The sequence below is a fragment of the Rhinocladiella mackenziei genome (assembly GCF_000835555.1).
Source record: "Rhinocladiella mackenziei CBS 650.93 unplaced genomic scaffold supercont1.1, whole genome shotgun sequence".
NCBI classification, from domain to species: domain Eukaryota; kingdom Fungi; phylum Ascomycota; class Eurotiomycetes; order Chaetothyriales; family Herpotrichiellaceae; genus Rhinocladiella; species Rhinocladiella mackenziei.
Window position 1 is genome coordinate 1269146 of NW_013550604.1, and position 14450 is coordinate 1283595.

General features: G+C 50.4%; 5 protein-coding genes across 5 annotated transcripts; 2 read left to right on the top strand and 3 right to left on the bottom strand.

Annotated features, from left to right (window-relative positions):
* Positions 1-799: 799 nt before the first annotated feature.
* Positions 800-2887, top strand: Z518_00448 (uncharacterized protein; the record flags this gene model as incomplete). Its single annotated transcript, XM_013421051.1, has 2 exons — positions 800-1276; positions 1322-2887. 2 exons carry the CDS (start codon positions 800-802, stop codon positions 2885-2887), a joined length of 2043 nt encoding a protein of 680 aa, XP_013276505.1.
* Positions 2888-3297: 410 nt separating this feature from the next.
* Z518_00449 (uncharacterized protein) lies at positions 3298-4921 on the bottom strand (the record flags this gene model as incomplete). Its single annotated transcript, XM_013421052.1, has 3 exons — positions 3298-4260; positions 4393-4534; positions 4767-4921. The coding sequence occupies 3 exons, from the start codon at positions 4919-4921 to the stop codon at positions 3298-3300; spliced, it is 1260 nt and encodes a 419-aa protein (XP_013276506.1).
* A 1151-nt stretch (positions 4922-6072) lies between these two features.
* Positions 6073-10517, bottom strand: Z518_00450 (uncharacterized protein; the record flags this gene model as incomplete). Its single annotated transcript, XM_013421053.1, has 2 exons — positions 6073-10251; positions 10305-10517. 2 exons carry the CDS (start codon positions 10515-10517, stop codon positions 6073-6075), a joined length of 4392 nt encoding a protein of 1463 aa, XP_013276507.1.
* A 1074-nt stretch (positions 10518-11591) lies between these two features.
* On the top strand, positions 11592-12786 carry Z518_00451 (uncharacterized protein; the record flags this gene model as incomplete). The annotated part of the gene is made up of 2 exons (XM_013421054.1): positions 11592-12020; positions 12091-12786. The coding sequence occupies 2 exons, from the start codon at positions 11592-11594 to the stop codon at positions 12784-12786; spliced, it is 1125 nt and encodes a 374-aa protein (XP_013276508.1).
* Positions 12787-13002: 216 nt separating this feature from the next.
* On the bottom strand, positions 13003-14280 carry Z518_00452 (uncharacterized protein; the record flags this gene model as incomplete). Its single annotated transcript, XM_013421055.1, has 1 exon — positions 13003-14280. The coding sequence occupies one exon, from the start codon at positions 14278-14280 to the stop codon at positions 13003-13005; it is 1278 nt and encodes a 425-aa protein (XP_013276509.1).
* Between the last annotated feature and the right edge of the window lie 170 nt (positions 14281-14450).

The following is a 14450-nucleotide window of genomic DNA, read 5'->3' on the forward strand; positions in this document are numbered from 1 at the left end:
TCATCGTTCGAAACTCGCACTCTCGACCGAGACACTCCCATCGCCGTGGCTAATGAAAGCTTCAGGAACAACGTACGACGGAATTATGGGTTGAGCACGGAAAAGGAAAGAAGACTTGATAAACTTGGGTAATTCCATTAAATCTAATAGTACCATTTTTTCAAATGGGATTCGAAATACTGATTTGTGTACCTCCATCAACAGCCAATCACCTGTCGAATAGAGATGTTGCCAAATATGGATTAGCTCCCGCTCGTCCCTTTCTTGAGACTGAATCTTAAATTCAACCCCAAGGCAACAAATCGAACCACTCTCCATATTCTTGATACCGTATTGCTCCCAAATTTGCTGCTTGGCTCAATATTTCTCCGTTGAGCTGCAGTGTCTCGATCTGAAGACAGCAAGGTGGCAAAGAGTTCTATTTCAACGCACTGACTCAGGGACACTCAGCGCACTGAAATTGGAGCGCAAAAAAATAAGGCCAAGCGAGTATTGTTGCGCAGTCTCCCAGTGTCCAGACCGCGAAACTCCGAGACGGAGACCAGTGACATGTCATCACGTTTCAAGGCTCTCAGATCTCTCCCTGCGGATTAGATCCGTCCGATCCCAATATAGCCGAGCCGTCCCGTGAGAAAGACCGCCGAGAGCGCCATTGAGCTCTTGTCCGCAAGAGCCCATCCGATTCTCCTCCTTCTTTACCTAGCAAGATCCTCTGTCACACATCTCTTCGGGGCCGATAATATCAAGTTGCTTCTGTCAATCATTACTTCTGTCCCTTGGTGGATCTCTGCAAATCATCATGAATTCTGAAAAGCCGATCCGCCGGAAACGGATGCGTGATGTACATTCGTGCATACCTTGTCATCGGAGGAAGGTCAAATGCGATAGGAAGTTACCTTGTGACAGCTGCAATATCAAAGGACTGGGGAAGGAATGCTTCTACAGCACACCTAGGAAAGGTGAGGCGAATGTCACCACACCCAACATCTACAATCGTGAAGGAGTCAATCATTGGAGAAGCTCCCTTCGGCTCCAAACGCGGGAAAATAAGAACATCGTACCCCTTCCTCTTCATCCCCAGCCCAAACCAATGGATTATCATGCTCTAGAGGACCAGGAGTCTGTTTTGCGACATCGAGGAAAGGGGTATCGTCCCAGCACTGAAAGTGAAAACGGTGGCGTTGCAGCGGCACCACCTAATATGATGTTTGCGCGTCACCAAAGAGGCAAAGCCAAATTCAAGGGACCGTCTCATTGGGTTCTTCTTGCCGCCGAAGTAAGTACATGATGCTCAATGCCCACACCAACTAACACGAACTAGTTTGAAGAATTATCCCCTTTCCTGTTCGGCAAAGAACAAGCTTCCGATAGCATAAATCAGCAACTTCGAGACTTGAAACAATTCTACCCCGTCCGAGCGTACCGAAACTACCCCTTCCGCGGCGTCTCGATTACTCCCTGGACGAAAGAACATGTTTACTCGATTGTGCCGCCACGAGATGTGGCTGACCGCTTCATTGAGAATTATTTCGACTCCTTTGAGAAGACGCATCGCATGTTGCATCGCTCGGTATTCGCAGAAGAAATGCAAAACTTCTGGAACTCTCCGTGGTCTCCCAACTATGAGTGGCTGGCACAGCTACTCATCATGCTTGCTCTCGGATGTCCGACGAAAGATAGACTCGAAGACACCAGACTGATCGGGACACTTTTGGACGGCGCAGAAGCGTGCCTAATGCAGACACGATTCATGGCCAAGCCGACGCTGACCACTATTCGAGTCATGACTATGATGGCAATCGCAAAGCAAATTGATCTTGTGTCTTTCGACGATTCTGATGGGGTTTGGTCTTTCTTGGGTCTAATTATTCGGTTCGCCTTGTCTATGGGCCTGCATCGTGATCCCAAATGGTTTGAATCCATGTCAATATTCGAAGCAGAAATGCGGAAACGACTATGGACAACCCTTGTTTTTATAGATTCGCAAAACTCTCTCGAGTCTGGTATGCCACTACTTCTCCAATCCGATGATTACGACACACCTGCTCCCCTCAATTTCAAGGACGATGATCTCCGGGATAACTCGATCACGGACCCGACGCCTGAAGAATCGGACGACGTGACAGAGTCAATGTTTCAGATAATTTTGTCTCGATCATTTCCCACTGTCTTGAATATCATTCGCCGTATAAATCGACCTTTGGATGCGGAAGGGTACCGCATGGTCCTGGAATATGAAGCTCAAATAAGAGATCTTCTTCAAATGACTGGGAAGATTTATCGTTCAAGCAAGACGAAAGACGTTGCTTTTTCTGGCGACATGTCATGGAAAGACTTCCAACGCATGACATTGGAGATCTACCTACGTCGGGCTCTGCTGGCATTACACCTACCATTCTTCACGACGGCTGATGCAGCCACATTATATCCGACGTCTCACTGGAGCGCATTGGAATCCTCACTGGCGATCATCGTTATCCAACGAACCCTGTACGAAGAACGCACAGATCCCACTTCCATTGAGTGGTTTGCCGAACTGTTTAAAGGTGATTTCTTCCTCGCAGGACTTTTTGTAGCGCTGGGGATTCGGCGCAAAAGCTTCAAGACAACGACGCCTCCCCCAGAAAATCGTCTTGCCGAAGCAGAAATCGCATCGCACACCCTCGATGCCTGCCTGGCTATTTGGGCCTCGAAAGTCGGAATATCAGCAGATCATTTCAAATCCCATCTGACATTGGGCGTGTTGATCGCAGCGATTAAATCAGATGAGTGGAAGAAGCCGCTCGCAGTTGCAATGGAGGAGGTTGCAGCTACGACGATCGCGACAGTGACGGCTTCAATGGAGAAAAGAGTAAATGGGGGATCTCCCATCGTCCTACCGCCATGATGTCGAACGATGCCATGACCCCTTTGCCGGAACTTTATTATCACTCCATTCTCGATCTTGGGAGGTCCTGAGAGTGATGAGATCTTTTTCTATGGCATCTATCTCCATTAACCCATTGTATAAAAACTTTTGTTCATTCATCCCAATACCACCACCCTTTTTCCGCGGTCACCAACAAAAGACTGATCTCTCAGTCCGGCGACGCCGCGATCCTGACGAACTGTTTTCCTGACACTTCGGATCCTATTTCCACACCATGATCAACTTCCACCAGAATGTGCCCTCCCTCCCTATGACGCCGCTCACTACAACTTTCAAGAAATTTCCTCCACAGTTTTCCCGACGAGGCCAATTTTCTGGTCGTGAACCTAGACAGAACCCGCTCCTCGCCTCCGGCCCCGGGGGCCAACTCACACCTTCCATCCGCGATCTATCACAAATATTAACCTCGCATAGAGAAGCAGGGCGGTTCCTGCCATGACCACGCAACCACTAAATATCGTAGCCTCAGAGTAGCCACCATAATGAGCAATCATGGCACCCGTGATCGGTGTCCCCGTGAGTCCAGCAATACCATACAGTCCCAATGCCATTCCAACGTAACTACCAATCTCGGAAGGATGAGGCGCAACATCTGCCAGTGTCGTTGGGAATAAGGCAATGACAAATCCCGAAGCTGCACCATATAGAGCGGCAAACGCACAGATGGCACCTATAGAGGAGACGCGCAACCAACAAAAGACAAGGATTCCACACGCGCAGATCCCCATCAAAAGCAGATTGAATCGACCCAGATGTTTGGCAAGAGGCTCCGAAGAAAGTCGACCAACGAGCGACCCAGCATTGAGTATCGCGATCGTGGTAAGTGCCAAATCGAAGCTCAGACCCTTCGATTCCGAATAAGATGGCAAATAGAAAAATGGCGTAAAGAGACCCAGCCATACTAGAAATAGCCCCGCGACTTGTATCGAGTAGATGGGATTCTTGAACGCATGGATCAAGAGGTACTTGCCTTTTCTCGGCGGTAGTCTGGGAATAATCGTAACACAGGCCGTGAGAACAAGACCCAAAACAAGAAATCCCACGATCCGCACAGCCCAGCCGAAACCAAGCGGTGTATGAAAGATCATCAGGTCGAGCATGACGGGAAAAATGACGCCGCCGAGTGATGAGCCAGAAGATGCGATTCCCAACGCTACGGCACGGCGTCTTTGGAAGTATTGACCTAAGACGGCCACGGCGGGGGCAAATACCAAACCATTGGCCAGGCCGCCGAGCGCGCCCTGCACGAGTATGAACTGCCAGTATTTCTTACATATGCTGGTGAGCATGACGGAGACAACGTAGAGGATGGAGAATGGCCAGATCAGGATCTACAACAAAGTTGTGTTAGTCAATATCCAAAACCAAAGTCAAGGGCAGCTAGAAGTTAAGAATGAGGAATATGGAAGCAAAAGACATAAAGGGGGCCGGTATATGTGAGAGATGGGTAAATGGGTCCTTACTCTTGCCCCCCAACGATCCGTTACTGGGCCCGCAACCACCCCTCCCGCAAACTGGAAGAACAATTGCAATGACCCAATCCAAGCTATTGTGCTAGGTGAATATGAACCTAGGAAATCGTGCAGGTAATATGCTTCGTACACACTAGATCAAACAAATCGACGTTAGTAATAGGCGTCTTCAAAAAATCTCCTACCACATCAATTCCCATTTGAGTCTCCATTTCTATCGCATCACATTTCCTCATAAAGTCGAGCCTGATCGTGTGTGATCCGCCCGTGACATCGACACCAGGCAATAGTTGGTAAGGAAAACCACGGCTAGATCGAAGAGGAGGAAGAGGAGGAAGAAAATTAAGGTAGGATGCTCAACATACCCGAAAGCATTCAAATATCCCCAGGTGAAGAACATGACGCACCATGTTCCTAGGACATTGAGCCAGGCTTTAGTCCCACCTTCAGGGTATGTGACTCCAGGCGGCTTTGGTGGTTGTTCTTCATGGCCTTGCTCTTCCTTGGGTTCTGGCGGCATGGGGAGTTCAAGTTTTGTTTCTTCACTCGCTGCTCCGTTGTCTTTGGTATCGAGGTGAATCGTCCGTTTGGCCTGTGATTTTTGCTGCGAGCTGACTCCAATTGATTTTCCGAACCAGACTGGGCTTGTTTGTGTTGATTTGAAATTTAGGTCGTGTAGGTGTAGATTTCTGAGAATTTCTCTGTTCCTGGATGGATGAAGAAACGGGGACAACTTCACTCCTCCCTTGGCTGTTACCATGGGGTACTTATATCAAATCCCTCATCAAACTTCCTCGCACCGAGCCTTAGAACCGAAGCGTAAATCCATAATATTACAGGTTAGCGGTTCGGCGATTACGGTGGGTCTCAATTTGTGATTGGTTCGGCGTTTACAGATATGTCCAATCTGGGAATGGTGGAATTCCCTAACCTGGTATGGTACGATTTGCAAAGCATGAGAGCTGCGATATCGCACTATATCTCGCGCATCATATCGCTCGTCCTTTTTTGGTTGGAGATGTACAAGTGCATAAACATGTGGATTGTGATTATGATGACGTACACCCATACAAGTCCTCGGATTCGGTGCACGGTGCATGATGCTCGAGAGCAGAATAGCAGTGAGCCATCTATTCTTACTAGGATGCATGCGACGTGAGGTTGTTTCGCATCGCATATGACGGGGCAATGTCGGGTTCACAGCAAAATGAAGGAAACCGGAATTAAAAGGCCAAAATCTGATGAACTTGACAATGCCAATGACATATCCTGCATCGAGGGTACATTGATGGATGTACAAGATGTGAATCCCTGGCAAAAATGACATCGTTCTGCGACTGCGTCAGGGCAGCTATTGGTAGGAAATAGAGGCAAATTTTGCTCTGGAAGTAGCTCTGTGATGTACCTGACGAAATGACTCAAAAAGGCACGAAATACGGGTCGCAAATAAGCATGGCGTAGATGAGGACCGGAGGCTTTGGTGCACATTATTTATAAAGGGATCGTACGTATGACATGGGGGAACAAAGGGGCTAACGCGTATGGCCCCTATAACGCCGATTTTACAAGTCACCTATCTCGGAAGTTCGACAAGGGCAAAAAATTGTGAATCTATTTTCAATTAAAGAAGAGGAATACCCTGGCTCACCATCAACACAACCAACCAGCTATCTACTTATTCTTTGCCATTTTCAAGCGAAGAAACCCGACCAAGTCCACCGCCTTGACCTCGTCCTCCGAGCGGGAGGGGCTACGCACCTTCAGCCCGCGCTCACCCGCCCCTCCTCTCACGATGACCAACCAGTAGCCAGAGTTGTCCTTGTATGCCATTTCCAACTCTTCAAGGGAGCGGAACTCCTCGGACAACTCGGCACTGAGGCCAGCGGACCACAAAGACGACAGCAACTCGACGCATGACGTCTTCAGAGTACTGCTGTCGAAGCTAGTAACCAGAATGTCACATCTGGTCAAATGCCTCGACGACGACGAGGACTCCGAAACCGCACCAGAGACCTTGGTGGACTTGCTGCTGGTCTGGGCCTGGATCTGGCCGCGGACGTAGGTGATCAGATCCAAAATATTCAAGCGAAAGCCGACGGAGCGCGTGGAGCTTTTGCCAGACCTCGTCTGAAACTGTTGGATGAGAGCGTCATATCTCCCACCGACGGCGAGAACCTTTCGGGAAGTTTTTTCGGTGCACTGGAACAGCAGGTGGCCGCGGTAGAGGTGTTCGAAGTTGTTGCTGAGTGGTGCCACGAGGATTTGAGTGTGGACGTTCATTCGTCGGAGGTATTGGATGAGTTCGTCGAGACGAGCCAAAAGGGGCAAAGCTTTGCTCAAGTGGTCGTTGTCACCAAACAACCGGGTCAATTTGTGACGGACAGTCTCCAAATCTCCCTCGAAATTAAATTGTGCCAGATCGGTCACGGAAGTCTCTGCGATGTTCATGGTCGAGCTTCGAAGTTGTTCTCGCACTTGTGTCCACGTGGTGGTGCCGGTGTTGAGATGAGACAGTGCCTGCTTGACTTTGGAGAACTCGTGTTTCTTGATCCGACAAAAGTCTAGGATGAGGTCGATCAGATCGGCGTGGTTGAGGTAGATTGTCCAGTTTCGAATTGCCAGGGCTGGGAATTCGACGAGCATCTCGTCGAGGACTTTAATCACCTCCGCCTCCTTGAGTGACAGATTCCTGGCACTGTGACTGACAAAATCGAAGTCAACTTCAGGGACCTGTCTCGGTTCGTTTCCTGGTCCGGTGGCACGGTACACGACACCGAAGACGTATGATTTGCTGTAGGAAACAGATGTTTGCCCGAGACTCCGTGCGAAAGGCAGGGTGAGATCAACAGGTAATTGGACCACCAGGCCGGAGGTGTCGAGAAAGGTGGCGGCGTTTGTGTAGAAATCGGCTTTGGGAAAGATGCCTTGTCGACCAACTTCAGTGGCTCCATGTCGACGAAAGATGTTTCTCAGTTGCTCAGTGACAGAAATCCACAACACACGCTCCAGAGAATGCATGCCCGTAGCTGATTTATCCTCCCAAGCAAGACTGGAGACGGTGCTGTTTGGATTGGCAAAAAATTTGGTGACCAGCGCCTGGTATTCTTCGGGGTTGTCTGCCGCCATTCGATCAATGTATCGCTGAAACTTCTCGTCTTCCAAAGGTTCGGGGATTTTTCCACTGTTGAGAAGATCCTGAGCAGTCGGTCTTCTCGTCTGATCTGGATTGACAAGCTGTAGAATGATCTCGCCTTGTCGCTGATGGATGTCCTCGTCAAAGAAGTCGGGAAGCACAGGTGGCTTTGTGATGAGTCCTTCCATCAATTTAGCCTTTTCCATCGCCGACTTGAGTGGGTAACACATTTCGAAGAACATGATTCCAAGAGAGTACATATCCGCTCGAGAATCGTAACTGCTCCCATGGACATAAAGTTCGGGAGCTGTATAGCCTTGTGTGCCTAACCCAGTGGATTTGGTAATGACCATGCCTGGATTGGAAACGTGTGGCTTCGATGTCGCTTGTCCGGCGGTGGCGAGTCCGAAGTCACCAATCTTGGGTGTATCATGAGAGTCAAGGAATATATTTTCGGGTTTGAGATCTCGGTGCACGACGCCGTGACTGTGAATATGGGCCAACCCTTCGACAATTCGTCTGAACAATCGCCATATAGCATCCAAATCGGTCCAGAGGCCTTGTGCGATACGATGTCTCAAAGTCTGGCCACCACAGAATTCCATTTGGATGTATAAAGTAGTTTCTTCACTGAGTGGTGGTGATCGTGATCGGGATGGGATGATCGAATTGTCTGGAGTGTCGCTGCTGGCAAAAGGATTGGAGTCCAAAGCCTGCCCCAGGGGACGTGAAGCAGCGAATGGATCACCGGGTTGGTCATCTTCGTCTGCCTGAGGTTCGGGATTCTCTTCGAAGATATCATCGTCGTAGTCTTCCTGTCCATCAATGGAAGGCGGAGGTTGATATGCAAATATGCCATCATCCGAATCGCTGTATTCGGCGCCTTGATTGGGATACACCGAGGGTTCCATAAAGTCATGCCCGATGCTCAGCGGTTGAGCTTGTTGAATTGGTCTTTCGGGTTCCGCTCGCTGGCGTATGTCTTCAACTCGATCATTGTGTTCACTTTCGTACCATGCATTGTAGTACCTGACGACGTAGGGATGATTGAGTTTAGCAAGCAAGGTCACTTCGCGCAGAATATCCTCGAGCATCTTTCTCGAGCTGCTGTCGATCTTCTTCACCGCGTAGAACTGGCCATCCAGCTTTTGTCTGGCCCGGAATACTTTGCCAAAGCCCCCTCTTCCAATTCGTTCAACTTCTTCCCACTCATTTCGATATCGAGAGGTACCGACCTTGTCGCTCTGTCGTCTCCGTCGGCTGGGGGGGCTTGGTAGATAGGGTGAATGATTTCGGAAAATGGCTTCTCGCTCTTTGTAGAAAAACTCTTTTCGTGAGAGGTCAAAGGCAGACGGACGATTGGTGGCATTAGACTGAAACATTTCCTCCATCAATCTCTCGGTGCTGGTTTCGAAATCGACGCCTTCCAATACATTTGAGGGTGAGGTGTACAATTTCTTGACCATTTTGCCGAGTGCCATTTCCATGATGATGACGCCCAGATCCCAGATGCACGTCTTGCTGGTTCTCTTGGGATATTGGCAGTTCAGCTCCGGAGGTATCCATAAGGGGAGAGGGTCCTTGACGGCTGGAGCGGATGAGTCCCGCGCCGCCTGAACCAGGTCTCGGAGTTGCGTGCCATATCCATCGGATAGTTTGACCGTGGTCGCGCCAGACTTGGAAAGGAACAACATGACATTTCCGGCATGAACAGCTGGATGGACGTAGCCTTGTTGATCGAAAAAGAGAAGAGCATCAAGGAGTTGACGGACCCACGAGCGTATCTTGGTAGCACTTAAAGCCCCACAGAGATCCAGCAGATCAGAGAGAGAACCTTGGTTCGCAAATTCCGACAGGACAGAGAGTCTCCACGGCCCTGTGCCATCCTCGAGAGACATATGTTCAATCTTGTAGTTGAGGAGGTCGACGACATTTTGATGACGGTGTTCCTTGGACGACTCCAAAGCCTCCTCAACCTTTTCCATGCACTTTTGCAGCTCAGCTTTGGGAGCAATGCCTTCAGGAATGTCGATGTCTTTGAGCAATAGTTGTGGAGCTTGTACACGTTCGGTATCCACGCGAGGTGCCACGATCGTGACCGTTTTGTCCTCGCGCCGGAGAATGACAGTCCTTCCCACCACGGACTTGAATTTGAAAGGGAGGTTGGTTGCTGTGTCTCGACAGGTCATAGACTGATCGAATCGGATCGGGTCTTCTGGGACGTCGTAAAGATCGGCATTTTCTTCGCCCGTAATCTTTCGAGAGAGGTTGGTTTTGAGACGACGTTGCTTTTCGCTTTCGACCTGAGACGCCAGGAGAAGTTCCTGCTTTGCCATTTCTTCGGCTGCCCGTCTTCGGGCACTTTCTTCTTTCTCCTCGAGTTGTCTCTTAGCCAACGCTTCCCTAGCGGCACGCTCCTCCTCAAGGCTGAGTTCCGTTCTTTTGGCCTGCTTCGCGACAATGGCCTGGTCAATAAAATCCATGATAGCCGTGGTGACTTCGTGTACCGACTCGCTTCCCTGATGCTGTCGTGGATATGTGGAAACGATATGTTCGATGTGTTGTTTGATCTCCGGATCCTTTGGCTGAATTTCGAGGATGTTGATTTTGGGGAGAACCTTTGGATAGTCGCGAGGGAATTCAAAGATCAACTTGACAAAGTACTCGCGATCCTCGAGTGACCCGACGCGAACCTTGAAAGCTAAGTTCTCTTCGGTCTTTGATTCGGGTTAGTAAGCTGTGCGGTAAGAAAATCACACCACGGACTCACCTTCCAGGCATCCTTCCGCCCGTGGACCCTTTCGAACTCGTCAGGATAGATGGCTCTTGTCGTCAGGAATTCATTGCGCTGAACTTCCGGATATCCCGCAATCTCCTCTTCAAGTACACGATGAGATTGACCAAATGAAGGAGGAGCCGCAAGTGGTGGTTCGGTCTTTTGGGCTTGCGGTTTGGGACTTTTTGCTTTTTTACGTGCAGGCATGGTGAAAGATCAAGATCCCCGGGGGGATCTCTAGCCCGCGCCTGGTGTTTTCTGTTGTTCACTAAAAAGTTCGCAGGGAAATTCCCCAACCAGGGGTATCTCTGCCTAGGTAGCCGCAGCGACAGCTGCAGCCACCTACACTATGGTGTGTTGTGCCATCTTCTTCCTGTGTTGTGGTTGTGGGAGGGAAGAAGAGATGAGAAGACCAAGTGATGGGTCCTGAGTCAACTCGCAAAAAGGAAAGAGGCCAAGAACTTTGTCGATATTCTCCGGAGCGGAAATACTATTCACCGACCCTCCGATTCTCGACTTCCCAATTCTGTGTCTCTCACCAACGTGTTTCTTTCTTTCTTGTCTTTTGCAATCAAACCGAGAAGGCCTACCGTCTTTACTCTTCACAAGGTCAACTTTTCTGCTTCCGTGCAGTGGTAAAACCACTCGTTTTGCCCAAACGGGATTTGAGACTTTCAACCGATCTATCCAGCCCGTTCAGGCCAAGTCTGCCACAATGGTGAACATCACAGATAAGATCAAGGAGTACAGCGCTGTTCCCCGGCGCCACACGACGGAATTCCCCTGACTGTGTCCTAGGATCGAGGCCGAAATGGCCCGGACTCAGAGTGGGTGTCTGTACCTGATCACGATCGGTTGGTTCAGCACTAATGGGCCGCAGAAAACAAAGCCACCGGTTCGTGAATCAAACCTGGACCATCTTGATGAACAAGCCCTAATGGATGTACGCCAGAATATCACCTGGGCCTGCTGAAGGGGTGAGTTCTACATAGAAGAGCAATGAGGGACGCGATCATGGGAGAGATCAAGAGGAAGAACAAAGGCCGTGGCAACCAAAGAAAACCCGTGCACGTACCATTGTCACGGCACGTGACTGCCATTCTCCATTTGTACCAGCCTCGTCCTAAGCAAGGCTGGACACGTTCCAAATTGGATTCATGTTGTCCGCCATGTTCATGTCCCAAACTTCGGGGAAGTGCTATCTCGAAGGCCTCCGATGAGGCTGGATATGTGGTATCATTTCTGTCCCATGAAAATACGACACGCCTTCTATGTCCGTCCATGGCGTCCTCTCAGATGATCACAATTGGCAGGCTTGATATCAATGGCATCCTCTCTCATAAGACATGGTATACCTTATGTCACATGTGGCTAACTACATCACATAGCAAACTCGCACGTCTACGAGCACAACTACTGGAACCAGCGCCGGGCTCGGGATCAAGCGGGGGAACGGGCTTCGACGTTTCCAAGTCCGGTGATGCCCGAATCGCGCTCGTCGGTTTTCCTTCGGTCGGCAAATCGACCTTCCTCTCCAAAATTACTAAAACCAAGTCCGAAGTCGCCGCCTACTCATTCACCACCCTCACAGCCATTCCGGGAGTTCTCGAGTATGGCGGTGCGGAAATTCAGATTCTTGATCTACCCGGAATCATCGAGGGCGCGTCCGAGGGCAAAGGAAGAGGACGGCAAGTCATTAGTGCAGCCAAGGTGAGATAAGAAAAGCCTCCGACACCTTCCCCAACAGTGCGATCAATTCTCATGGGCTGGGCATTGGTAGACCTCAGATCTCATCCTCATGGTCCTCGACGCCACCAAGCGTGCAGAACAACGCTCACTACTCGAAGCCGAGCTCGAAGCCGTCGGAATCCGACTCAACCGCAATCCACCCAACATCTACCTCAAAGCCAAAAAAGCCGGCGGCATGAAAATTACATTCCAGTCACCGCCGAAAAATCTGGACGAGAAGATGGTCTACAACATCCTGCGTGACTACAAGATCTTGAACTGCGAAGTGCTCATACGCGACGAGAACGCCACGGTCGACGACCTCATTGACGTCATCTTGAAAGATCACCGCAAATACATTCGCTGCTTGTACGTGTACAACAAGATCGACAACATCAGCGTGGATTTTCTGGACGAATTGGCGCGTGAGCCGAATACGGTCGTGATGTCGTGCGAGTTGGACTTGGGGGTCGAAGATGTCGTGGAGCGATGTTGGCGGGAGTTGAGACTCATGCGAATCTACACGAAGAGACAGGGGGTGGAGCCGGACTTCAACGAAGCCCTGATTGTGAGAAGTCAGAGCACGATTGAGGATGTGTGTGATCAGATCCATCGGACGTTGAAGGAGACGTTCAAGTATGCGTTGGTGTGGGGGGCGAGTGCCAAGCATATTCCCCAGCGGGTGGGATTAGGGCATGTCGTTGCTGATGAGGATGTGGTGCAGGTCGTGAGTGCGTGGAAAGCATGAGCAGAGCCTGAGCAAACCCCGAGAAATTTGCGTCGCTTCCGACATCACAGAAGGACAGGGGATCAATACGATACTAGACGGGGAGAATTCAATTGCCCCTTACACAGCCATACGAGAAATCAATCTTGTCAATCTCATACACCACCTCACTTTACGAACCATTTGGCATCAATCCCATTTCTGCAACCCTTATCCAAATCCCGATGGGCGACCGACCTATCTCAGCACTTTCCTCGGATCCAAACGGGCCACATTCGCACTAACCGCCTTCCCGTCAAAGACAAACTCACTCATCAACTTCCCCGTGCCCGGTCCGTTCTGAATGCCCCAGCACGTATGGCCCGCCGCAAGATATACGCCCTTCGTATTCGTCGGCCCGACCAAAGGTCCTGCCCCCGTCTCGACCTGTGGTAAATAGCAAGCTTGTCTAACCAGCACTTCGCCATCACGCATCTCGTCCGAGATGCTCGCGCAATAGTCCACGATATCTTGACATCGGGAATCATCGACCTGCACCTCGGCAGTAGACTTGGGTAAAGGGACAAGATTGTCGCCCTCGCCGCACGAATATAGCTCGTTGTTCGGCCGCGCATAAATTTCGGGCGTGACGAAAGTGGCTCGCGACTTCGTACCTTCTTTGAAATTCTTTGGGAGCCTGAGTTGCGTGAAGAGGCAGTATGCAGAGACTGGGCGAGTCGGCCGGATCGTCACACTGTGAGCTCGCAATGCGCCGATGGGAGAGCCGGGCCAGACGGTTTTCGTCCACGGCCCAGCCGTCACAATCACGTCCGTTGCGGAGATGGATTCTGGGGCATTAGTAGCTTTGTCCGTATACCTGACGGTGTGCTCTCCCGACGGCGATGACTCAATCTTGTCAACATGGCCAAGAATTAATTTTGCGCCCTGTTCTTCTGCAAGAGCCGCCATCGAGGTGGTGAACCGATAAGGATGGACTTGAGCCGTGTCCTTGGGGGAGCCCATGCTGCTGTAGCCCTGGATACACTCCTCAGCGACCCAGTCCAGGTCATCTGGGAGACCCATTTTACGTAAAGTGGCGTATGATTCTTCACTTCTCTTTTGAAGACTCACATTGCCATCACTGACCACATCCGATCTATGCAGACCTCTGATATCTTCCCCCTTGGACTCACCGTCAGCGACCACTTTGGGTCGATTGCTGACATGTCGACCGGCCAGTTCGATCTGGCCCACGCCAACGCCGCGATATCCCCAGCGCTCTGCACCGCCGTGTTCTTTTGCGAGTTCGTCGTGGAGTCTAAAGCTCAGCGGCACCAGACAGGATGGATACGCCCATAGCGCAAGGAGACCGCCTGCTTTGCCCGAAGCGCCGCTGGCTATTGAGGTGGCCTCGATGAGATGGATTGAATGCAGTGCCGGATTGTATTTGGGATGTCGGGTGAGGAAATAGGCCGTGGTACTCCCGATAATCCCTCCGCCAACTATTACGATTCTCCTCTTCGCGGACTCGGCCATAGTTAGTTGGCAAAGATGAGAGCAATTCGTAAGACGATGAGAGTTGAGTGAGCAACTTTGTCAACATTAGCACGGGCCGTCTTTGAAAATTAGGGCGATGACCTCAATTCATGCCAAGACTGGATTATATCCGAACGAATGAGATCATAGATGTTTTGGGCCCAAAGCTT